Consider the following 24,925-nt stretch of genomic DNA (forward strand, 5'->3'; position numbering starts at 1 on the left):
TGATCCCTGTGCCCTCCCTGCTGCTCCCGGGGGCTCCGTGGCCTCCCTGGGACAGCCCCCAGCTCTCTGCTCCACTGAAATGCCTTATCCTGAACTGGAATCATAGAATATCCCAAGGAAGGGACCCACAAGGATCATCCAGGCCAACTCCTATCCCTGCACAGACACCCCAACATGTCCCTGCACACACACCTCAACAATCCCACCCTGTCCCTCAGAGCGTTGTCCAAACCCTCCTGGAGCTCTGGCAGCCTTGGGGCTGTGCCCACTGCCCTGGGGAGCCTGGGCAGTGCCCAACCAGCCTCTGGGGGAAGAACCTTTGCCTGAGATCCAACCTAGCCCTCCCTGGCACGGCTCCATGCTGGCAGGGAACTGCTCAGGCTGTTCCCACTGCCGACAGACCCACAGGAGTTGAGGGGAATAAGGCCTTGCCATAGATTTCTGTCCCTTGAGTGAGGCCTGTGAAAACAGACCATGGCAAATAAATGATTGAGATGTTTCAGGTGGTGTTTTAGGCTCTCACAGACAGGATTGATCTGTAACTCAGAGGAACCTCCACAGGCCTCTCAGTGCTGGATCTGCAGGCGGGGAAATTCTCTCCCTGCTCTGTGTTGGTTCAGTGTAATGAGATTTACCCACAGCCACGGAGACCAAAGATGCTGGAAAATGAGGATCTAATGCTAAGCAGGATGCCAGTGGTGTGGAAATCCAGGCTGAAGGCAGTAGGTCGGAGTCCCCGGGAGTTGCCTCCTCAGTAACCCCCCGTCCCACCCCGTGAGGCAGAACTGCCCCCACCACCCTTTGCTGGGGCAAGGCTGGGAGCTGAGAGTGACTTGCTGAGGGGCTCCTCCCGAGGGCTGGATTTTGTCAGGGAGTTGTTCCCTGGGCAGGGAGACACAGAAATTACCAGGTGACCTGTGTGTGAGGTGCTCAGATGCCACAGCAGTGGCTGCAACTCTACCTGGGCATCCCGGACTCAGCTGCCCACAGGTGGTGATAGAGTTGTTCCAGTTGTCATGGAGCGTTGGGATGTTTTGGAGTGCTGTCCTTATCATGGAGATGAACTTCCCGGCAACCAATTAGCCTTTGCTTTATTAATTGACTTGGTTAATCTGCCCTGAGTGGCATCTTCCACCACCCTGTATTTTCTAGAACTGCAGAGGTGCCTGTGGCTGTCACCCCCCACGCTGAGAAAATGAGCAGGGGATGATGATCCAGGGTAATCCCAGAGCTGCAGCAGGAGCAGGGTGGTAGTAAAGTGGTAGTAAGGTGGCAGTAAGGTCTGTAGACATACCTTGGTGCCTGGTTTAACTCCGAGGGGACTGGGGTGTGACTGGAGCTGCTGTGGGGCTGTTGGCAGAGCAGCACAAATGCAGCAGAACTGCCACTGCCACGACAGGAGGTGAAGTCCTGAGTGCTCTGAGGAGATTTTTCTTTCAAACCTCCTGATGACAGGTAGAGGAAAAATGGAATTGCATTCACCACTGTCCCCAAATCCTGTGTCCAGGGCAATCCCCTGCTAGGGTAACTCTGCTCTCCTGCAGCTCCTGCTCTCTGGGCTCGTGGCTCAGCCCCTCCCTGCTGCCCACTGCAGTGCTGTCTCCCCCTCATCCTGTATTCAGCTTTGGTTCCCGCTGCTCAGAAGCTGCACCTCTCTCTGAGCTGCTCAGCGTGGAGCAGCAGCACTGCAGAGCCAGCTGGCACCACGGGCTGGGGCTGTCCCGGGAACGCTGAAACCTTCCCCTTGAACGTCTCCAGAGAGCACAGCTGGGACTGGCACAGCTGGGGTTGGGTTTTGCTCTAAAAACACGATGTTTTTTAAGTGTGTTTAGAGTAAATGTTTCCCCCCTGGTGCCCATTTGCAAAGCCAATAAAGCTGCCGCCCCCAGCACTGGCTCTAACGGGCTCTGCCCCAGTCGTGGCTAAAATTCCTCCTGATTAGGGAAAATGGAGGGAAGAGGGATAGATGTGGCTGCTGGGCTGGGGAAGGGGGAAGAGCAGGAATCACTGAGCCAGATCTCCCAAGAGAGCTGAGTGATTAACTGGATCGTTACCCCAAACAGTACCCAAACATCCCTTCCTGGGAATAAAGAGGTGTTTGACAGAGTCAGAGTCAGGGCTGGGCTCCTCAGTGAGGCTGCTGAGGAGGGAATGGCTCTGCCCAGGGCAGGGGGATGGAACTGGATCATCTTTAAGGTCCCTTCCCATCCCAACCATTCCATGACTCCCCTGATTGAGCTGCTGGGGGGGACAGACCAATTCCTCTCCCTGCCCAGCAGCTCCCCTCGGATCCCAGGGTGGGGGCAGGCTGGTGGTACCACACAAACCTACAGGACTTCTGCCCCTCAAGCCATCTGAAGAGCCAGAAGGCACAGAAATAATTAGGGAACGGATCCACATCCCCTTTGAGGAGGTTTTGGACCACCCCCACCCCCCCATTTTCAGCCCAGCAGTGCTGGGCACACTCAGCCTGCTCAGAGCTCAAGGGGCCAGTGCTGGGCAGATTTACCACTGTTAGGGCAGGGAGAGGGGCCAGGAACCTCCCCCAGCCCTGTACAGCACCTACCACAGATGATGTAAATGATTTTAAGCCCCTTCTCTGTGAACAGGCCAGAAGAAAGACAAGAGCTGCTCCTCCCTCTCCAGGTTCTCCTCAGGCAGAGGCCAAGGGTTGTCACTAAACCACAGCTCTGTAAGTGCTTCCAAGCCTTTCCAACCATTTTTAGGAGGTTGTGATTCCTTCCAATGCCTTGGAACTAAGGAGTGGGGCTGCACTGAACCACTCTCCATCTCCTGGAGAAGGAGGAGCCCCAAGGAAGCCAAAGGATGGGTGAGGTGAACACACACACATGAGACAAGGACCAGAGTTTTATTTGAACACCGTGAGTCAAGAAGAGCAGCAGCAGCACCCCCGAGTCCATCCTGCCTCACATCAGCTCAGGGGGGGCTGATACACTCTGGCTTGGAGTTGTTCCATCAGGAATCCATTCCCAGTTTCAGGAGGCCAAATCCTTCCCTGCTCCTTCCTGGCTCCTGCTGCTGAGCTGCTCAGTTCTCATACTTGTGCTTGATGTGTTTCCACAGTTTCTGGGTGCAAAACAAAGGCTTTTCAGAGGTGCTGGGATAACATTTCACTCTAAAATGCTATTTCATAGTTTATGTTTCATAGTCACCCTGCCTGGGGAGGTGGTGAGGGAGCCCTGGACTGGATGTGAGGGACACGGGGCTCCTGGCTTTTAGTCTGGACAGGGAGGAAGCTGCAGAACATCCCCTTCCCCCTGCTCTGGATTGGAGTATCCCAGTCACCCTGGCTTGAATTCCCACCCAGACCAGAGAGAGCAGTTCTGCTCCTGGAGCTATGGGAACAGAACAATCCTAGTCACAGAATCCTGGAATGGTTTGGAAGGGACCTTAAAGCCCACCCAGTCCCACCCCCCGCCATGGTCAGGGACACCTTCCACTAGCCCAGGTTGCTCCAAGCCCTGTCCAACCTGGTCTGGGACACCTCCAGGGATCCAGGGGCAGCCACAGCTTCTCTGGGCAACCTGGGCCAGGGCCTCCCCACCCTCACAGGGAAGGATTTCTTCCCAATCTCCCATCTATCCCTGCCCTCTGGCAGTGGGAAGCCATTCCCTGTGTCCTGTTCTTCCACCCCTTGTCTCAAGCCCCTCTCCAGCTCTCCTGGAGCCCCTTTAAGCCCTGCAAGGGGCTCTCAGCTCGCCCTGGATCCTTCTCTTCCCCAGGGGAACAGGAAGCCTCTGTTTGTCCCCTGCACGTGACCGTGTGCCCGGCAGTCATTATCCCGTCACAGCCGTGCTTGGGAACACAAGGACGACCTGATCCCTCTCACCCCAGCTCACCCCGGGACTCTGGTGCCGTGTCCCAGCACGACCGGGCAGCGCCCACGCCCTCTCTGTGCCCGGGGCCGCTCGGCCGAGCCGGGGGCACACAGAGCACAGAAGCAGCTCCTTCTCCCGCTCCTGCTCCCACCGCCTCCCACGGCCCTTCCAGCGGCTCCGCAGCCGGAGGAGCCCGAGGACAGCCCGAAGCCGGGACCGCCGAGCGCCACGAGAGCCGTGGAGCCCCCCGGGCTGGGGCCAAACCGCGGGGCCGGGGACGGCTTAGGGACAGCCTGGGGACGGCCCGGGACACCTGAGGAACGGCCCAGGGACGCGTTAGGAACAGTTTAGGAACGGCCCGGGACAGTTTAGGAACGGCCCGGGGACGCGTTAGGAACAGTTTAGGAACGGCCCAGGGACGCGTTAGGAACAGTTTAGGAACGGCCCAGGGACGCGTTAGGAACAGTTTAGGAACGGCCCGGGACAGTTTAGGAACGGCCCGGGGCCTGCTCTGGGCGGGGCGCACCGGGGCCGGCCTGACCTTCAGCGCAGGCCCGCGCGCCGGGGGCCTCTCCGGCCTCTCCCCCCGCCTTACCCCCTCGTTGAGCTGCTCGAAGAGCGCGTCGGCGCCCTGGTCGAAGGCGCGCTCGAACAGGATGGCGCCCAGCACGACGGACAGCGCGAAGGTGGAGGTGCGGCGGAAGAGCGCCCCGTACACCTGCCGCAGCAGCGCCATCTTGGCCGCGCGCACCGCGCCTGCGCGGCCCCGCGGGGGTTGATGGGGGGTGTAGGCGGTGCTGGGAGAGCGGGGTGCAGTGCTCTGCGTGCGCGCGGGGCATTGTGGGAGTTGTAGGCGGTGCCGGGAGTGCCGGGCGGTGTGCTCGGGGGCGCGCGGGGCATTGTGGGAGATGTAGGCGGCGCGGCGCTGGCCCGGCTGGAGGTGCGTGAGCGGGGCCTTGGGGAGCGGGGAGGGGTGGGGGACTCTGTAAGGGATCCCTGTGAGGGCTCCATGTGAGGGGTCGCGGTGACGGGTCCGTGTGAGGGCTCTGTGTGAGGGCCCCGTGAGGGGTCGCTGTGAGGAGGGTCCCGCTCGGCCCCGTCCCGCCCCCTTCCCCTCAGAGGCCCCGCCGGGCAGCCCGAGGGTTTAGGTCCGGCTTTGTGCCTTGAAACCAGCCCGGCCACGGCTGTGGGGGGACCCAGACCGGGCTGAGGGGTCTGAGGGGGCAGAGTCACCCCTGCCCTGCCCTGCCCTGCCAGGGTGCCCTCCAGGGGTGACGGGGACACGAAGGGGTTGTGGTCACTGCCCTCTGCCTACCCCTGGCGGAGGGGGGGCAGTTTGGGTGTTTTCTGGCAGTTTGGGGCTGTGGAGGGTGGTCGGTGACGGTGTGGGGTGAGAGGGAGAGTGGTGTGGACCTCATAAATCATGGAATTATGGAATGGTTTGTGTTGGAAGGGACCTTAAAGCCCATCCAGTCCCACCCCCTGCCATGGGCAGGAACACCTCCCACCAGCCCAGGTTGCTCCAAGCCCCGTCCAACCTGGCCTTGGACACTTCCAGGGATCCAGGGGCAGCCACAGCTTCTCTGGGCAACCTGTGCCAGAGGACCCTGAGGCTCCAGAGGCCTCGGGAACAGTGAGATGTGGCCCCATGTGGCAGAACAGAAGTGGGAACATTCCCTTTTGCCACCTTCTCCTCGTGTTTTTCTTTGTTTAACCTCAGTAAGGGCAGAGGGGTCCCAGGGTGGCTCCAGCACAGGTGGGACAGAGAGGCAAATTTGGGGTTAGGAAAGCAGGACAGACACTGGGGACTCAGGAATCCTGAAATTGAAGCTGTTCCCCCTCAGGGTTGTTGCTAAATGAGCATCTACATGAAATTCCAAAGCGGACCCTCAAGTGACTCTGCTCTGTCGTTTTGTTTGTCTCACCCACTCAGAAATAGCACAAGGTCTGGCTGCAGAGTCACTTCTGATTTATTTATGTTTGGTTCTCTCATACAGTGACTGTGGGGATCTGTGGGATTTTTTCTGGGTTAGGGAAAAGCCTCTGCTCGTGCTGGAAGCCTGGAATGTGCCTGACACATTCCTGTGCTCTGTGTGTGGTGTTATACCTTTGGAATTACAGAATATCCTGAGCTGGGAGGGACCCAAGAGGATCATCCAGTCCAACTCCTGGCCCTGCACAGACACCCAACAATCCCACCCTGTCCCTCAGAGCGTTGTCCAAACCCTCCTGGAGCTCTGGCAGCCTTGGGGCTGTGCCCACTGCCCTGGGGAGCCTGGGCAGTGCCCAACCAGCCTCTGGGGGAAGAACCTTTGCCTGAGATCCAACCTGAGCCTGCCCTGACACAGCTCCAGCCATTCCCTGGCTGCTGTCCCTGCTCACACAGAGCAGAGGTTGGAAAAGCTCAGTTGTTATTTTTCAAATTTAAGTGCTCAGGATTATCTAAGACAAATCTCCCCAACAGCCGGTGAATTGCTGCCACCGGGCAGGTCTGTGTATGGTCAGGCTGGTGGTAATCCCAAATTGAGCCCTGGATTTCCAGAGGAAGGTGTCCCTGCCCATGGAAGGGGGTGGAATGAGATGGGCTTTGAAGTGCCTTCCAACCCAACCCATTCCCTGATGATTCCACAACAGGACAAGGGCGAGTGGCTTCCCACTGCCAGAGGGCAGGGTTAGGTGAGATATTGGGAAGGAATTCCTCCCTGTGAGGTGGGGAAGGGCTGGGATTGAATTCCCAGAGCAGCTGTGGCTGTCCTTGGATCCCTGGAAGTGTCCAAGGCCAGGTTGGACGGGGCTTGGAGCACCCTGGGCTAGTGGAAGGTGTCCCTGCCCATGGCAGGGGGTGGCTTTAAGGTCCCTTCCCACCCAAATCACTCCATGATTCCATGATTTACTTGAGGTAAATGGACAGCAGGACCTGTCCCTCTGTCACTGGAAGGTGCCAGCAGACTCCGCTGCCAGCCCAGGGCTCCCTGCAGATCTGAGCCCATTTAAATTGGCAGCTGAGTGTCATAAGCTTGACACTTGGATTTAATTAACTTCACATCTGCCTGGATATCCAAAGTGGCTGGAATGGCCCCAGGCCTGGGCTGTGAGAAGGCAGGAAATTGAGGTCAGGGCCCAGCAGCAGCTCTTGGGGTTCCACCCAGGCACAGACGAGTCCGTGTGTGCCCATTTCAGGGTCACCTTCCTCCCCCTGCCCGGTGAGACACCCCCAGGAGTCCTGGATAAAATCTGTAGCTGGCACAGAGCAACGTGGAGTGTTTTGGCAGCAGCTGGAGAAGGGAAAACGTGGGATGGTGCACGGGAGATCTGGGTTGGACTGGTCCCAAGCCCCTCACTGGCTGTGCCACACCTGGGAGGTGCCTCAGTGCTCCAGGAGGCACAGCAGAGGAGTTGTGTTATACTTTTATACAAGACAAAGCCCCTGTGGGGGTTTTTTGTGTTTGCCTTTCTTCAGGGACTCTTTCCAGCTGGCCTAGGGCCTGACTGGAAGCGTTTGTGGCTGTGGAGGGTCCGGGGGTCTCAGCTCCTCAATTCAGTTGCAAATCAGGGTCTGGAGATGTTGAGAGGAAACGGCCGAGCCGGGGCTGTGCTTTACAGGGCAGCTACATTTACTTTATTTCATAATGGCCAAGCTGGATTTAATTAGGAACCATCTCTGATCACAGCTGAATAATGCTCTTTGTTTATGGCTGGAGCCGTTTGGGGAGATGGAAATAGGCTGGTGCTGCTCAGAAGCAGCTTTGATTCCTCCGGACCCGCCGAGCGCTGGTGCTGCAGAGAGTTGGCAGAATCCAGCCAGATTTCCATGCAGTGGAATCCTTAAAAAGACGGGAATAAGTGTTGGGTGTGATCACTGGAGGGGCAATCTCGGTGAGAACCCGATGCTCCTCTAATTGCTTTGCTCATTGCTTCGTCCCCTGCAATGGGAATTGCTTGGAGAATTTGGGAGCAGGCAGCTGTGGGATCTGCCTGGAATCTGTAGGAGCTTTCTGCCTTGTTTTCTTGGGGGGGGGGGAAAGGAGGGGGAAGGAGCTTCTGCAATTATTGCTGTCGGGGTGATGAAAGGGAAAGTTTGAAACCCGATTTCAAAGGCTGGCTGCTGCTGGGCTTCCGCAGGCACAATTCCCTGGGAGAGCTCTGGAAACTTGTGTGGGACCACTGCAGAATCTCATTTGTTTTCCCTGTTTGCAGCATCTCTGCTTCTGCAGAGATGGAGTGCAGGAGCCAGAGCCGAGACAGGGAGCTTTTTATGTCACCAGGAACTTTGGGAGACTATGGAATGAGATGTGAAAGAGGGATTTTTCGGTACTCAAAAGCAGAGCCTGCCGGTGGGCCAGATATGTTCCCTTTGGATTCCAGCAGCCCCACCACAGTGCAGCAAAGCTGGCTGGAAAACTCTGGGATGATCCAGTGAAGGATGAGGGAATTTATGGATCCCTGTTCATCAAACAGCACTTGGGTTTGGTTACTTGGGCTGCAGCAGGACAGTTTCAGACCTCAAGCCCTACGGAGCTGTTACACATTCCATGCAGGAGCCAGGTTTGTGGATCAACTTTGACCACCTCCAACAAGATATTTCACCTGGAGAATCATGGAATGGTTTGGGTTGGAAGGGATGTTAAAGCTCATCCATTCCACCCCCTGCCATGGGCAGGGACACCTCCCACCAGCCCAGGTTGCTCCAAGCCCTGTCCAACCTGGCCTTGGACACTTCCAGGGATCCAGGGGCAGCCACAGCTTCTCTGGGCAACCTGTGCCAGGGCCTCCCCACCCTCACAGCCAGCAATTCCTTCCCAATCTCCCATCTATCCCTGCCCTCTGGCAGTGGGAAGCCATTCCCCCTTGTCCTGTCCCTCCATCCCTTGTCCCCAGTCCCTCTCCAGCTCTCCTGGAGCCCCTTTAGGCCCTGCCAGGGGCTCTCAGCTCTCCCTGGAGCCTTCTCTTCTCCAGGGGAACCCCCCCAGCTCTCCCAGCCTGGCTCCAGAGCAGAGGGGCTCCAGCCCTGGCAGCATCTCCGGGGCCTCCTCTGGACTCTCTCCAGCAGCTCCACATCCTCCCTGTGCTGTTCCCAGGGCTGAAGCAGCTCTGCAGGGGGGTCTCACCTGAGGGGGCAGAGGGGCAGAATCCCCCTGCCCTGCTGCCCACGCTGGGGGATCAGCCCAGGGCACGAGGGGGATTCTGGGTGCTGGGGCAGGTCCAGCCCCTCACCCACCAAGGAAAGGACCTTAAACCAACGAGGTTTCCAGTCCCGTTGGACTCTCTGAGTGTTTCACCTTCAGTGTGGAGGTTTTCAAGCCGACTCAAAACAATCAGAAAATTATTCCATCAAATGCAGCTGGAGGCAGCTTCGCTTGTGGTCTGAGGCCTCAGAGATTTCCAGCAATTTGACTTTGAAGCAGCAGTTCTGGGGAGCAGGGGAGGGAAAGGAGTGTGGTGCCTGGATGGATGGGTGGATGGATGAATGGATGGATGGATGGATGGATGGATGGATGGATGGGTGGGTGGATGGATGGCAGGCAGAAGGCTTGGCAGCCCCGCCTGAGCTCGGCACACCGGGCTCTGAGGGATTGCCTGGAGCTCTGCTCTTCCTGCTGAGCCTGAGGAATCATCTGGGAGGTTGTGATTGATTCTGGCCCTGTTTTATTTAGAAAATCTTTATTTCTTGCGCTGCTCTCCGTGCCATTTTTTAAATGCATTCTGCTGTCAAGGTGTCAAAACGTGGAGAGTTACTTTTGGAGTTTATCTCCCAGTCCATCCGTCTTTGGCTTTCATCAGGTACCTTCATATCCCGCAGGAAGGAACTTGCAGCTCCTTCAGGGTGTCTGTGGCACCTCCAGCAGGGATATCCCATGGGATGGGTGCCTCAAAGGTAAAACACAGGCTGACCTCACCTGGAGCATGGATGGGAGCTCCCAGATTCTGTCCTGTCTCTCCTCAGTTCTCCTCGTCAGAGTCTCCAGGCTACAGCTGCATGTGTGATATGCTTCCCTCTTCCCTGGGGGAGAAGGACCAGGAATCTCCAGGTTGTTTTCAGTGGCTGTGGAGTGGGGGTTCTTTTTTCCTGGCTGTAGGGCTGGTGTGACCTTAGTGGTGTGCTCGGGGCAGACACACCTTGGTGCCACAGGCTGGGGAGGGTGAGGGGAGCAGGCCGTGATGTGCAGGACAAAAGGGGTGTCTGGGTGGGCTGAAGGCAATGTTATGTCCTGTAGTGTTTGCAGTGCAGCTTCCCACCTGCAGGATTGGTGAGATCAGCTTTTGTTTTATCTTTGAGGATAAAACAAGTACCTTTGCTGAGTTCCTTCCTTTCCTTGCCAAGGTGGACACGAGGGAATTTCCTTCCTCCTATATGGCAGCTCATGGAGATTGTGGTTCAAGGTCCCCAGGACCTCCAGCTCCTCCTGTTTGCACCCTGGATGGTTTCTGGTGCACCTTCCCTGGAGCCTTTGGCTCTCTGGATCTCTGTTTTGTGTGATCTGGACACAGGGAAGGAGAATTCTTCCAGCAGAGCTGTTGCTGCTTTGTGACAGAGATAAATGCAGATCCAAGCCTTGTCTCCCATGTGCAGGCAGCAGATCCTGCCCCAGCAGCCTGTGATGGACAAGGATATAAACTGTTGGGTCTCACCTCTCTCTCTGTCTGCCAAGCCCAAGTGATTTGAGTTCTCCTCCTTTGGAAGCAGGCGCTGTAAATCCTGGATCCTCCGTTCCCATGGCTGGGTGCCGAGGAACTGCCTGATGGTTCCCAGGCCGTGCTGAGGCTGCTCTGCCAGGACAGAGATGGGGAAAAGGTACTTCTGTGACTACTGTGACAGGTCCTTCCAGGACAACCTGCACAACAGGAAGAAACACCTCAATGGAGTGCAGCATCTCCGGGCTAAGAGAGTCTGGTACGACTTATTCCGAGGTGGGTGCTCCCAGCTGTCTGCCCCTCCCTTCCTGGGGCTGGGGAGGGGATGGATGAGGTGGGGCAGTGGGAATAGAAAATAAATCAGCACTGGTGGTTTATACACACTGATGACTCTGTGCCCTGATGCTGTTGCATCAAGCAGTCGCAGAGGCAAAACGAAGACAGGCTCTGACTTGTCTCACTTGTCGGTGCCACCTGAGGAATGCTGGGGGAATGTGCATCCAGGGTCTGAGAAGGGAGCAGGGCAGTGCGTTCTGGCTGTAGCAAAGACTGAGTTTGGGTTCAGCTGGCTGTGAGACCATTGCCTGTGTGTTCCTGTGCTTCCTTGTGGTTCCTGAGCTGTTTGGGCCAGGGCACGGGGTCTTTACCTGCTCTCACCCGTTGTCTCCCCAGATGCCGCCGCTATCCTGCAGGAGGAGCAAACCAAGAAACCCTGTCGGAAGTTCCTGCAGACAGGTGAGGAGTTCTGAGGTGCAAATAAGTCCCTGAGCTCCAGCAGCTCCTTGGAGGGCCAGCCCAAGGCTGGAGTGAGGGGCTTGGGCCTGTGTGTCCAGCATCTGGCTGGGAGGGGTGATGGAAGTGGAGCTTGGGTTTGCCTGCACAAGGCAGGGTCTCCTGTGGGCAGGTCTCACAGAGCTCCGTGGCTTTTCCAAGTTTGGAAAAGACCTTTAACATCACCAAGTGCACCCATCAACCCAGCACCACCATGGTCACCCTTAAACCACATCTTCCTTCAAGTGCCACATCCACAAGTGTGTTTTTTAAACACTTCCAGGGGTGGTGACTCCTCCATTCCAATGCTTTACAACCCTTTCCATGAAAATTTTTTTCCTGATATCTAACCTAGTGGATTTTGAAATTGAAATTTGAATTTCCAAATCTCCCCATTTGTTCCAGGACAGTGTGATTTTGGGTCCAACTGCAGATTTTCCCACATGACAGAGCAGGACCTGGAGAAGCTGAGTGCTCAAGTTCAAGGTGAGTCCTCCCAAGAGGAAACGTCCAGGGGTCTCCTTGGAGGGGCAGTTGCTGCAGGGGGGGTTGTGCAGGCTCTGATCCTGCAGGGAGCCAGCAGAGCACAGATCCCTCGTGCCTGCCAGTGCTGTGTGAGCCTGGAGCCCGGGAATGCTGCTGTTTGTCATGTGCTCCCTGCTCTGGAGCTGCTGGCACAGACACAAACCTGGAGCTGGGCTGTGCTGTTACCACTTGGCAGCAAGAGTCTGGAGTGGGCTTTGTGAGCCCTCGGGGTTTTACTCAGTCAGGGAATAAAAACTGTCAGCAGCAGAGGGCACTGGTACATCACTTCCCCTAAAATTTATGGATTGGATTTCCCCCCACCTCTCTGCCACTACCAGGGAGCTGCTGCCTCCACCTGTGGGAAGAGCTGGCCTGCTGTGGGGCTGTGCTGAGGAGAGGACAGGGGGTCTTGGATCCAGGAATGGCCTCTGCTCGTGTGGCTTTGGGCAGAGGGTGGGTGACACCTGCTCCCTGCTGGGAGTCTCCAGAGAACTTCTGAACTTTCTCATTCTGGGACTACCACCTCTTTTCCCTAAAAGGGGTGACAGCTCTGTTTTCTCCATAGTGGTTGGAGAAAATCACAGAATCATGGGATGGTTTGGGTCGGAAGGGACCTTAAAGCCCATGCAGTTCCACCCCCTGCCATGGGCAGGGACACCTCCCACTAGCCCAGGTTGCTCCAAGCCCCGTCCAACCTGGCCTTGGACACTTCCAGGGAGTGTGAGTGAGGTGTTGGTGAGAACTTGTGGAATGGTTGAGATCTCCACTGGAGATCATCTGATCCCAACCTGCCCTTGCTCCAAGCAGGGTGCTCAGGAGCACTTCAGTTGTGTTTTGAATATCCCCAAGGCTGGAAACTCTGCACTCTGTGTGGGCAACCTGAGCCAGTGTTTGACTATGTTCACAATAAAAAATGTGTATTTTTTTAAATACTTAAATGGAAATTCCTTACAGAAATTCCTCTGTTTTGGGTTGTGCCCATTGTCTCTTGCCTTTGATGGATTCCCTCCAGTATGTCCAGTACAGGGAGCCCAGCACTGGGCACAGCACCCAGACATGGCCTCGCAGTCCTGCTCGACCTGCTCCCAGTGCAGCCCAGCTTGGAACAGCCCTCGTGCCCACCCTGCTCCCTGGAACCAGCTGTTGGGTTGCCAATAGTCTGGAAAAGCCAGGCTGAAACTGGAAGTGTGTGTGTGAGATGTGAGATGTTGGGGGGGGGTGGGTTAGAGCCTCTCCCGGCCCCCTGCAGGATCCGATCTGGGGAGGCAGAGCTCGGGGAAGGCACCACGGAGCTGTTCCAGCGCTCTCCGTGCCGAGTCAGTGTGCGACTGCCCGGGCTGACTCCGGATCGATCTCTGATCCACGCTGGAATCGAATAAACCTCCGCGGGGACGGATGCTCCAGCCCTCCCCGGAGGGCAGTGCCTCCAGTCCAGCCCGAACCCTCTCCCTGCCCGCTCCCTGCCGGGCCCCGGGGGCGGCACAGGGTGTCAGGAACCTGCGGCGTTCCCAGTCGGTGCCGGCTGTTCCTGCGGGGGAAGCGGGAGCTCCTTGGAGCGGAGCGGAGCTGCCGGGGAAGGCTGTCAGCTCCTGTGCGCTCGGGCAGCTTCCCCGCCGATTACCCTGCTTATTGAATATCGACTGCAGTCAAACGGGTCGGCTCGGAGCGCTGGATTGGCTGCCGAGAGCCGCGTCCGGGGGGATTCCTTGGAAACCTTGTATTTGTGTTAGGAGTGAAACATTTAATTTACCAATTAGCCCTGAAGCAGCGCTGGCCGGGGACTGGGGGGTGCCTGGTTGGGCAGTTCAGTCCTCGCCTCTCGTGTGTGTGGCTCTATGAGAATCCTGTGTGAGAAGAGCATCACACAGACCCTCTCTGGGATCAGAGAGCTTGGAGGGGTTTGGTGGAGTGACAGGCTCAGCAGGACTCGGTGGAGGAGAGGTACAGCCCTTACCAGGGACAGTGGGTGGAGGGATCAGCCGCTGTTGGTGTGATGTGGGGACGTTTCAGCCCAGGCATCCCTGTCTCAGGTGCTGGGTTGAAGGCAGGCTCGTGTGTGGCAGGTTGTGTTACACACACAGGAGACCTGATCCTCCATCAGGAAGGTCCCATTTGCATTCCCACCCACTCCTGGGGTTTCTGTGCCACGAGCCATGCCGGGCTGCAGCCAGCGGGATGCCCCAGCGTGGGCTGGAGCAGTGCTCTGGATCAGGCTGTCAGTGTCCACGGAGATTTCCCGGATGGGAGATTTTGACAGCCTTGGAGCCGGGGGTGGTGGGGATTTGAGATGAGCAGAGAGACTGGAAGCTCCAGAGCCTCCCCACCTTGTGTGACCGTGCCAGAGGTGACCAGGCTGGTGGGACAAAGGGGAGAGTCTCCTGGTGGGTCCACAATGCTGCTTAACCCCCCTTTCCTCAGCTCTGGTGCAGGCAAAGCCTCGTCTGACTTTTTTCTAACACTGCTAAACCGTGATGACACTTTTTTTGTCATGTAAATATTGAACCTGCCCCTGAGTCCCCTCGGAGTGTTTGGTGTTGGTAGCTCGCTAACAAGGCACTTTTATCACAGCCAAAGGAAACATTACATTGTCCTTAACATTTGGCCTTTTTAATGCAGGGAGTTCACCCTGCTGTTTGTGTAAGTCTTGTGGGTTAGGTAGGAAAATTTCTGGACAATTCCCTGTTCTAGAACAGCTTGGAGTGTGGCCTACTTTGGCTTCAGCATCTCTGCACCCTGTAGAATAGCCTCATCAAGAAGCAACAGTTTACACCTTTGGCGGGGAGGGAGAGATATTCCCAGCTGTTCCTGCATCAAAGCATTAGCCTGCTGCATCATTCATCAGCCAGACACTTCCAGGCTGTCATTTTAAGTACAGTCATGTCAGAAAAAGTCACTGTCAAATTACCATCTTCTTGCTCAGAGTTATTGGCTGCCCCTAATCCGTGTCCGTGGTGCAGGTGGGATCAACCCAGCCCGGGCTCTGATGAGCTCCAGCCAGGCAGGGCTGCGAGGGGAGGGCCAGGGCACAGCTGGGGGAGTGTTTCTGGTGTATCCATGAGATTGGAAGGACATGAGGGACCCTGCTGGGGTGGCTGGAGCCGACTGGTTTAACTGGGCGGTGAGCAGAAGAGCTCACAGTTGGCTGGGAGTGGTAACTTGTTCTGCTGCTCCTGGTGCAGGGATTCATCAGCCTCATCTCTCAGCCACAGTCTGGTGCTGTTCATGTGCTCTGGAGGAGTTTGGGGTCCCACATCACCCCCCCAGGGAGGCAGCTGAAGGATTTCATGAGCATCCCTTTGCTGGGTGACCCGCCCATCCTGGGGGTTCCATCTCTTGGACAGAGATGAAGAGAACCCCTGGGAAAAGTTGCATGGAAAGGGAAGGTAAATGTGGGCTCCCACTCTGGCATCATTAGAGGTGCTTCACCAGTACAGACACTCTGTTAATTGGCTGTAATTAGACTGTGAAACAAACACCACTGTGAGGAGGAGGGGAAGCCCCTTCACACCCGCTGCAGCCTGGCCACGTGTGGGGAGGAAGGGCTCGTAAAGGCCCTTCAGAGCTACTTCTTGGAATACCTGTTGGCATTCAGGGGGTGTTTCCAATCTCAAGGTGGGCTTGGTAGTCCCTGGATGGGATGTGTGTGCTCCAGAGGAAGATGAGATCAAAGAATGACCTTTTTGATGGACATGCATCAAGGCAGGAGAGTTGGCTGTCCCTGCTGCCCATTTCTGAGCCTGAGGGTTGGAATGCTCTGGAGCAGTAACTCAGAGAGCAGTGAGAACAGGGAGCCAGCTGGATATCTTTCTAAGGGGGACACCTGGGGCCTCATTTATCCCAGTGTGAGCCTGGAGTGGTCCCACTGCATGCAGTGAACTCTTCTGGATGGGGCTGTAAGTGGTGGCTGCTCAAGTCCCTGGACTCCCACCAGTTCCTGGTGTGGTGCTCAGGCTCCCTGCTCTGAACAGAGAGGCTTCATCTGCTTGTGGTGTGTTCTGTGTTGGGCTCTGGAGCTGGATGAAGAGGAAATCTTAGTGGCAGGAAGAAGTGGGAGAGGTTTCTCTCCACGATTTTCTTCCCTGCCTCGTCACAGCTGCTGCTGGTCCCCTTGCCAAGGTGGGATGTACCCGGGTGCTCAGGAGATGGAGACAGCTGGAACAAAGGGAAGTAAGGTGGTTAAGGTTGCCAGGGAAGTCTAACCTGGGAGCTGAACGTGGGTACCCTGAGTCTGAGCAGTGCCCAGCTCCCCAGACTGAGCTTCCTGGCTCTCCATTCCCCACCTGGCCGGGTGGCTGGGCTCACCCCAGGTAGTTCTGTTGGGGCTTTGATCCTTGGGAACAGCTGTAGAAGCCTGGAACAGCCCCGTCTCCAGCCTTATCAGCAGGTTGCAGAGCAGCACCTGGACATCAGGCCCACAGTGGGCTGTCTGTGGTGGCACCGAGCACATCGTCGCCCTCCCAGCAGCACCAGATGAAAAGGCTGGATGACAAATTATCCATCTCCGGCTGCTCATTGTGTAGCACATTCCTGCCATCCTTATTAATATTCAACAGGCAGATGAATAATTGGTTGCCAGCACGAGGATGAAGTGATCCTTCACTCTGCCCAAGCAGTATTAATTTCACACCCTGTCTGGAAAGGTGTAATGTTTTCCTTAAACGTGTGACATATGGTGGGTGGGTGTGGAGGGGGCTCCTGGGGGGCACGGCTGCAGCTGGCTCTGCCAGGCTGGCTGATCCCTAAGTGGGCTCAGGGATCCCCCGCTGGGCTGGGTGAGCAGGGCAGAGGGCAGTGGCACACAGCTGCCTCTGCTTGCCTTTTGTTGTCAGCAGCGTTTGGTTTTCCCAGGGTCACGTTCCCTGTTGTGTCAGGTGGGAAGTTTCCACCAGGCTGGAGATGTGATCGCTGGGAGCGGCTCCTCGTCCCGCCCCGCCTGTCGTGCTGGCAGCAGCGTGGCTGTGGCAGCCACAGTGTCAAGGACTCCTGCTAGACCCTGTTCTCTGCCAGCTCCCTCCCTGCTGCTGGGGACACTGGGCAGTTCTGCTAACTGGGCACCCCTGGAGTTGTGCCCAGTGAGAGGGACTGGTGAGCACTGGGCTGCCCCGCTGGCTCCGTGCCCTCCTGCCCGGGGAGGACAGAGTGTCTGCAGGACAGGTTTGTCTGCAGGTATCTGCCCCACACAACCCCCCCAGGATTGTGGGGGGTTGAAATGTTGGAAGGACCCTCACTGGACAGCAGAGGTTTCCTGCTGTTTTCCTTCCTCATTCCTAACTTGCATGGGAAATATAAGACAAGGAGTAATGGGTTCAAACTGAAAGGGAGGGAATTTAAGTTCAATGTCAGGAGGGAATCCTTCCCTGTGAGGATGGGGAGGCCCTGGCACAGGTTGCCCAGAGAAGCTGTGGCTGCCCCTGGATCCCTGGAAGTGTCCAAGGCCAGGTTGGAGGGGGCTTGGAGCAACCTGGGCTAGTGGGAGGTGTCCCTGCCCATGCCAGGGGGTGGAATGGAATGAGCTTTAAGGTCCCTTCCCACTCAAAGCTTTCCATGCTCCAAGTGCAGGAGCTGGTCCCTTGGCTCCCTGTGCCCTGGCTCTGCCCCCGTGCTGGTGGCAGCTCCAGCCCGGGCTCTGCAGGGCTGGGCACGTGTCACAGCGGGCACCAGCCCTGACAGCAGCTCTGACATCCCTGTGCCGGCTGTAACTGCTCCCAGAACCTCCCAGACTCTCCTGGCCTGCCAGGGCTGCAGCGACCCGGACACATGTCCCTGTCACTCCCACCTAATGGGGCAGAGGTGGCACAGTCCCTCCTGCCAGGTGGAGGGTCTCTGGGAGCGGCTCCAGGCTCGGGGCCAGCCCAGGCTGTTTGAGGCGAGGATGAGGATGATCTGCCCCGGGGGGAGATGTCACTCAGTGCCACTGTGCTGGCTTAGCCCTTGTCCCTGGCTCTGCCTGGCTGGAGCTGTCACCAGGGATGACTCCAAGCATCAGATGGCAGGAGGGCAGAGGAGGAGGAGGGGCTGCTGCTGTTCCACACTCTCTCCACCACAGGAAACCGTGCAGGGTAATGAGCAGCAGGTTTATTGGAGTGAAAGGACTGCAGCACCAGGGTCTGGTGGTCTCCCGGCCCTCCCTCTGATCCAGCTCTTCCTGATGTCTCCCTCTCTCAACCAGGGGAGAAGAGGCTGAAGGAGCTGCGGCAGGAGGGAGCAGATATCCCACCTGGCACCATCGAGGACTGGCTGGAGAAGAGAGCCCAGAGACTGAGTGCGGCTCAGAGCAACAGGTACAGGAGTCTGGGGTCACCCAGGTGTGCTCTGGCTGCTGCTGCTGTGCCTCAGGATGCAGGGGGGGATCCCACAGCAGGGGTGGGATGGGGGAAGGTGTGGGTTATCAGAGATCCCAACTCCATGGGAGTGATCATTTAACACCCCTCCAGCACACATGAGGGGCACGTGTGTGGATCCAGCCCTGCCTGCCCGTGTCAGAGACGTGTCCACGCGTGTCCCTGCGTGCCAGGGGACAGTCCAGGCCTTGGGAAGAAGCCACACCCGAGGGTGCTCCGTGCTGTCTGCAGGGTGCACAGACACTCCTGCAAGGACAATGCCAGCGTGCTGCCAAGTTATTAATGCAGAGTTTGGTGGCAGGGGCCTGGTCTCATCTGTTGACAGCTCTCCCATCCCTGCCTGCCCTCCCTGCCGGGGGGAGGGTGGAACTGGCTCCTCCTCACAGTATCCACTCGGATTCCGTGCTGGCTGTTTCCCGGCTCACCTGACTGTGCCGCAGGCTTAATGGGATGACATTTGGGCACGTGCCAAATCTCTCTTTTGTTCTTTCTCTGTTTGCTCCTGTCCTCTCCCTGTTTGGCCCGGGTAGGATCTTCCTTCTGCCGCTTGTCTGGGCTTGTTGCTGTGTGATTGTTCTGTCCCTCAGCTCAGCTGCCCTTGGTCCTGCAGTGGTGCCCACATTCCAACCCCTACACTTCATTTGCCCACTCTGCTTGTCCTGCCCGTGAATCCCTGGATCTTGGGGTGGATCAGCTCTTACAGAAGATAGCCATCCCTGTTCCCAGAGGGGTTTCCTCAGAGGATCATACTCAGAGGAATGTCCAGACCTTCAGAACTTGGTCCCTGCAGCCTCCATAGATGCCCAAAATTTCCAGGGTTGTTGCCTTTTCCCCAGCCTCTCTGTCCCTGCAGGCTCAGAAACCATCTGCTACGGGAGCTAAACACCAACTATTTAAACTTCCCTTCCTCTACCCAGCCTTTCCAGTGCCTGTCCCCGTCCCCTCTCTTCTCCCCTTGTGCTCTGCAGCCCCACATTCTCCTGAGCTCCCGTGGGCTTTGCTTTGTCTGCCACAGAAGCTGTTCTGCATTGCCAGGGCCTGTTTCCAGCAGGTCCCTGTGCTCCAGGTTCCTGGGGAGTCCATTGTGTCCTTCCCGAAAGCCCTTTTAAGGACAAGGAGCTCCCTCTCCCCCCTGCAGCCCTCGAGGTTCCTGAAATGTGAGGATCCTTTGCACCATGCTGGACTAGCAGTCCATGTCCATGGATGGGGAGCTGCCCCACTGCCTTCCAGCTTTTCCTGTCCCAGCCATTTGGAATCCTCCACCTGGTGCCTGTTTCCCAAGTCAGGCTGTGCCTTTGTTTTCTGGAGAGCTGGGATGGAGCTGTGGGGAGTTCCTGGGGCTTGGAGCACCCTGGGCTAGTGGAAGGTGTTCCTGCCCATGGCAGGGGTGGAAGGAGATGAGCTTTAAGAGCTTTAAGGTCCCTTCCCACCCAACCAGCCGGTGATTCCATGGTTCTCTTGGCAGTAGAGCTCTCCCAGGGTGGGATTGATTTTTACCCTGATTTCCAAGGGAAACAGAGAGTGTTGATTTCCATCAGAAACAAAACTTGCTGATTTCCATCAGAAGAGGGTCTGAGGCCTCAAAGCCTCCGAGATACCACAAGTTTCATGAGCCTGGGAGAGGCTGAAGGGGAGGGATCCCCTTAACACCTTCTAAGGAAAATACTCTTGACCTTGCTCAACACTGGAGGATCCACATGGGACAACAGCTCCAGCTGTAGGCAAACCTTTGATAGCACTTGTAGCTTATGAGGCCCCAGGGAATTGAGAACCCAGGCAGCATCTTCCCTATTGATTAGTGCTGCTGCTCACGGAGCAGCTCGTTAGGTGATGGCTGTGCTGTTCCACCCTGCAGCATTCCCTTGTCCTGAGCCACAGGGCTGGGCTGTGACACCAAACACCCCTTCCCCGAGGGGCTGCTGTGTGTCCTCACAGTCCTGTCTCATCCGGGGGATTCTCTAGAGAATCCCCATCCCGGGGATAAACCTTAAGCCGAATGACTTTGCCCTGTGTTGTTGGCTGGAGAACACTCTGCTCCTGGAGCTGGCTCTGGGCCAGGGCAGCGGCCCCGCAGGGAGGGGAGGGTGCTGCTGCTCCCTGGAGTTATGTAAAACAGTTTGATTAGGTTTCTCCTGGCATAACAATTAAAAAGATTCATCAGGATCTGAGGCAGAGGCCTGAGAAGCTGCAAGGCTGCTGTCAGGGCTTGTGGGAGAGAACAAATGAGCTTCCTGCACTCAGGAATTAATGGAAAGGGTACGTTTGCCATGAATTTAAACCTGCCCAGGTCAAGCTGGAGACGAAGTGATGCTTCTTGCTCTTGCACTTCAGCCCAGTGTGGTGTTTGCAGGAGCCTCAACCAGTAAACCTGAGGGAGAGAGGCAGGGACAAAGTGATTCCCAGGCCGAGGGGTGGAGGAGGAGAGGCCTGTTCCCTCTGCTGAAGGGTCCTTGGGTGAAAACACCCCATTGGTTTGGCAGCTCCTCCATTTCCGAGGGGTCCTTGTCCTTTAGGAAGTGCACAGCTGGGCTGGGATTTGGGCTGCTTGGGAAGAAACATCTGCTGGTTCTGTTTGTTCCTCTCCCAGCTCAGCTGTGGGAGGAGTGGGGAGCGGAGGGGACGGGGCCAGCCCTGCTCCCAGCACCCGGCTGTGCCTGCTGCCGCTGCCCCTCGGGGGGGCTGTGCCTGCTCACCCCCCTCGGTGCTCCCACCTGAGTTTCCACTGGCAGGCACTGCTTTAGGGAGCACTGGCTGCTCGGATGGGCTGGGGATGGTTACACAGCCGGTCTGGGGCTGGATTTGGGATGGGGGGATGGGAATATCCCCACTTAGTGATAACCAAACCCCTCCTCTACTGGAGGGGGCACGGGGAAGCCCAGCCCAAGCATGGCCTTGCTGCCCAACTGAGACCCCCCATCTCACCCCATCCCTTTCCCTCTCCCCCTCACAGTGCTCTTCCCGAGAAACCGGCGCCGTTCCAGTACCCCCCGGGCTGGCCCCCAGTGCAGGAGCTGCCCCCGTCCCTGCAGGCCCCCCCGCCCGGGGGGTGGCCAGTGCCCCCCACCCTGCAGTGGGGCTGAGGGAGCACCCCCGGAGCGTGGCTGGGGCTGGAGTCCTGTCTGTGCCCCGGGAAAGGGACGGAGTTATTTGTCTGCACTTTTATACCAATAAAACCCTTCCCCCTCCCTCGCAGCCTGTGCCTGTCGTGTTCCTGCTCTCCCACAGCCTCCCCTGGGCTCAGCTGCTCCGAGGTTGTCTCCCTGCCTCTGGAATGTGGATCCGTGCTCAGCAGAGCTCCGGCCCTGCTCAGGGGCTGTCTGCTGTCACCTGGAGCAGACATTCCCTGTTTCCCAGGGCAGGATCCGTCCCCTTGGAGCGCTGCTGTCTGCACTGCCCGCTCTCAGTCCAGCTCCACGCTGGGCTCCGTGATCCAGGCTGGAGAAGGGAGCTGCAACCAGGCTTTTGGAATTGATGTTTAATTTCCTCAGGTGTTTATGACTTGTGCTGGTTCCTGATAAATTCCGGGTGTGAAGCTGCCTGTGTCCAGGAGCTCCTGGTGAAGAGCCTGGGGAGCCCCCTCAGCCCTGCTCCTGCTCCTGCTGTGCTGGGGGCGAGGGGCAAGGAGGGAAAACATCCCCAGGTTTCTCCACAGGGAGAGTTTCTCCAACTTATCTCTCCTCACCAGGAAAGGGGTGGATGAGGGAGGCCCTTGGCTTTCTCAGCAAGGGAAGTGGATGTTCCAGCTTCCCTGCAGGGGGGGGGATCCTGTCCAGCAGCATCCCGGGATGCAGCTCTCCGGCAGCGGGGCTGTCCAGGAGGGCTGTGCCCGCTGCCAGTGCATTCCAGGTTTGGCCGGCACGGAGCTGGTGGGTCCAGATTCATGAAGAGCAGGGGCAGCAGCCAACTGCCTGTGGCCAAATCCCGCCTGGATCACGCTGACACAGGGCAGAGCTCCCGCCTCGGGATGTGATGGCAAATTGTCACGGGAGCGTCAGCCCCTGGGACCCAGCTCTGACAGGAGCAGGGACTGGATGTGACAGAAGCCTGGAAACAGCCTTGGCCCGAGCCTGGAGGAGCTCTGAGCCAAACTAGAGGTGTTTTTATCCTTCCAGCAGGAGCCCTGGGCTTGCTGGAGAGCGGGAGCACAGGGCCTGGGATCAGCCCTGTGTCCCTTCCTCAGTTTCCTATGCAGGAGGTAACAAACATCCACTTGGGAGTGAATTTGGGGGTGAATCAGGGTCCCTTGGAGCACCTCCAACACAGAGGAACCCCGGGAGCTGCGGGATGCTGGCGTGCTCCAGAGTGGGAGCATGAGCTGTGCCTGCTCTCTCCAAGCTTGGAAGTGCATCCCTGCACCCCCAGCCTGGCTCGAGGGAGAACCCCAAGGAGCTGGGGAATGCTGGGGCCTGTCCCCCTCAAGCCCTGCTGACTGGAGGGGGACAGTGGCTTCTCTGCTGGTGGCAGCAGGAGCTGGGACATGGACATGGACACCCAGCGAGGCCACCGGCACTGACGGATCAAGGAACTCCCACTCTTGTCTCTCTCACAGACTTTTTTGTTTCCCAGTCAAGCATCAAAATCCTCCCCTGCTCCTCTCCTGGGTTTGGAGCTGTGCTTCCATCAACCCCCCAGGCCCATCCGTGCTCTGTGTGCTCTAGTCCTGGTGGGTTTTCCAGCTGATCCAGGAGGTGTTGCTTTACCCAACACTCCCAAACTCCACAGCTCCAAAACTGCTCCCCAGATCCAGCTTAAATTTGGTAGAGAGACACATCTCTGGTGGAAAGGCCGAGCTCCCGGCAGCTCCCTGGGTGAGCTGTGGAGCCCGACTGTAAATGAAAGTTCGTTGTAAAACACAACAGCCACAGCCTCTCCACACTCTGCCTGAGCTGCTCCTGGAGCAGAAATTCCCAATAAAACTGGAAAGGCAAGAGCAGGAGCGTTCCCTGCTGAGCTCCAGCCTGTCCTGGGGAGTGAGAGGGGCCGATCAGGGGGGTTAATTAAAACAGGGGTTTTCCCACAAAAGCTTGTGTGATCTGTGGCCCGTGGGCTGCATTCCCTGCAGGATGTCGTGGATCCACGGAGCTGAACGTTCCCTGCGGGACGTCAGGGATTCCCAGAGCTGTGTAACCCCCGGGGGCTCGGAGGGGGCCGTAAATTGCAGGTTTCTGGGGGTGTTACAGCAGTGTCAGGAGATGTAACGATGCCATGGATCAGCACCGGGATGGGACACGGCCCCTGTGGGCTCATCCATGGAAAAAGGCCATGGGAGGAGGACAGGAACAGGACGGGGCTCCCGGCTCCTTCCTTCCCCCGGGGATGGCTAGTGCTGGATCCCAAGGGATGCTGCAGGGATGGACTCACGTCCCCGGGGTGGGGGTGAGGAGCTGCTACCCGATCGTGGAGCACGAGCCAAAGTGCCTTTGCTGGAGCAAGAGCTGGAGTAATTTATCGGGAAGCTTTTAGGGAAATGAGGCCCTGCTGGGCCCCGGCCAAGCACAGCCCCGCTGGGCTCTGCCCGTGTCCTCTGGCAGCTCTTCCCGGGAGAGGGACGGGAATGGGAGTTGGAATGGGGACGGGATGGGGACAGAGGTGAGGGCAGGACAGGGGCAGGGATGGAAATAGGGATGAGGATGGGGACAGAATGGAAATAAGGATGGGAATGGGACTAGGGATGAGAATAGGAATGGGGATGGGGGGGGTCAGGGACAGGGATCAGGGGAAGGGAGAGGGGACAGGGATGGAAATAAGGATGGGAATGGGGATGGAGAGCAATCAGGGATGAGGATGGGACAAGGACAGGGATGAGATGGGTGTGGAGATGGAGATGGGGGCAGGGATGAGGATGGGACAGGGATGGGGGTAGGAATACTGATGGAGATAGGGACAGGGTGAGGATGGGATGGGTCTCGGGATAGGGAGATGGGAAAGGGACAGAGAGGAGAATGGAAATTAGGATGGGAGTGGGACTGGGAATGGAGATGGGGACAGGGATGAGAACAGGACAGGAACAGGGATGGGGGGGTGGGACCAAGACAGGGACAGAGCTGAGCCCTTCTCACACTCCTTGCAGCACCAGAGAGAGAAACAACCACCACCAACTTCTTCCCTTCCTATCCCAAACGCTTCCCAGTGCTATGGAACCGCACCCTGCCACTCCTCCTGCTTTGCTGCCACTTTTGCTCCTTCAATCCCCTTGTCCGGGGACCCTACACAGGTCCTGCTCCCTCCCACCTCCCCTCGCCCGCGGCAGCCCCACCTCCCGGCACATTCCCTTTTTTTTTTCCCCCTTTCCTGGCGCTCCCTGAATTGAATTATCCCGGAGCAGCCGCATGATCCGTCCCCGCTGCGGCAGAGCGGGAGCGCGGCCGGGACGCTCCTGCATCCCGCCTGCTCCAGAGCTGGATCTGCCGTCCCCAAACCTGCCTGAAGAAATCCGTTCTCCCAATTCCCGTTAAAATTAATTGGGCCGCTTTGAAACGCTGAGCTGGAGGGGGGGGGGGATCACCTCATTCCTTTTATCTAATTTGTTTCTTTTATGTCATTGTATTTTCTGACAAATTAAATTGTCCTCGTTTCCTTTTTGCTTCTCTTCTGTTTGTTCACAGTGTCTGTAACAGACCTGGTTAAAAAAAAAAAAGAAAAAATATATATACATACACGTATGTCTCTGAGGCCACGTGGCTCCTTTGGAAATGCCACTTCATAAAAAAATCCAAACTTTCTGTGGGGAGATGGATGACATTTCATTACGGACACGGAGCCTCCCGCACTCTGCGAGGCAGCCGGAATGATTTCATTGCCGTGGAGCACTTCCCA

At 57.3% G+C, this 24,925-nt stretch overlaps 2 protein-coding genes across 4 annotated transcripts; one reads left to right on the forward strand and one right to left on the reverse strand.

Annotated features, from left to right (window-relative positions):
* Nucleotides 1-2,848: 2,848 nt before the first annotated feature.
* On the reverse strand, nt 2,849-4,607 carry LOC113998310 (cytochrome b-c1 complex subunit 9). Its single transcript, XM_027740894.2, has 2 exons — nt 4,435-4,607; nt 2,849-3,087 (listed from the first exon to the last, which is right to left on the reverse strand). The coding sequence occupies exons 1-2, from the start codon at nt 4,573-4,575 to the stop codon at nt 3,049-3,051; spliced, it is 180 nt and encodes a 59-aa protein (XP_027596695.1). The 5' UTR covers nt 4,576-4,607; the 3' UTR covers nt 2,849-3,048.
* Nucleotides 4,331-23,730, forward strand: ZMAT5 (zinc finger matrin-type 5). Of its 3 annotated transcripts, none has more exons than XM_039386985.1 (6): nt 4,331-4,531; nt 10,525-10,748; nt 11,145-11,207; nt 11,649-11,729; nt 17,938-18,049; nt 21,303-23,730. In XM_039386985.1, exons 2-6 carry the CDS (start codon nt 10,622-10,624, stop codon nt 21,586-21,588), a joined length of 669 nt encoding a protein of 222 aa, XP_039242919.1. In that variant the 5' UTR covers nt 4,331-4,531; nt 10,525-10,621; the 3' UTR covers nt 21,589-23,730. The 3 variants fall into 3 exon arrangements, with proteins under 3 accessions (XP_039242919.1, XP_039242921.1, XP_039242920.1); XM_039386987.1 differs by lacking the exon at nt 21,303-23,730 and adding an exon at nt 21,060-21,301 and having other exon boundaries at nt 4,343-4,531; XM_039386986.1 differs by lacking the exon at nt 4,331-4,531 and adding an exon at nt 4,691-4,779.
* Nucleotides 23,731-24,925: the final 1,195 nt, after the last annotated feature.

This window comes from Pipra filicauda, unplaced genomic scaffold, assembly GCF_003945595.2.
Source record: "Pipra filicauda isolate LSUMZ 115617 unplaced genomic scaffold, ASM394559v2 scaffold520_size808073_pilon, whole genome shotgun sequence".
Lineage (NCBI taxonomy): Eukaryota > Metazoa > Chordata > Aves > Passeriformes > Pipridae > Pipra > Pipra filicauda.

Coding starts and splice junctions, on each gene's coding strand:
- ZMAT5 (XM_039386985.1), top strand. CDS start 10,622: ATGGGGAAAAGGTACTTCTGTGACTACTGTGACAGGTCCTTCCAGGAC. Junction 11,208..11,648: donor TCGGAAGTTCCTGCAGACAG/GTGAGGAGTTCT, acceptor CATTTGTTCCAG/GACAGTGTGATTTTGGGTCC. Junction 11,730..17,937: donor GCTGAGTGCTCAAGTTCAAG/GTGAGTCCTCCC, acceptor TCTCTCAACCAG/GGGAGAAGAGGCTGAAGGAG.
- LOC113998310 (XM_027740894.2), bottom strand. CDS start 4,575: ATGGCGCTGCTGCGGCAGGTGTACGGGGCGCTCTTCCGCCGCACCTCC. Junction 3,088..4,434: donor TCGAGCAGCTCAACGAGGGG/GTAAGGCGGGGG, acceptor TTTTGCACCCAG/AAACTGTGGAAACACATCAA.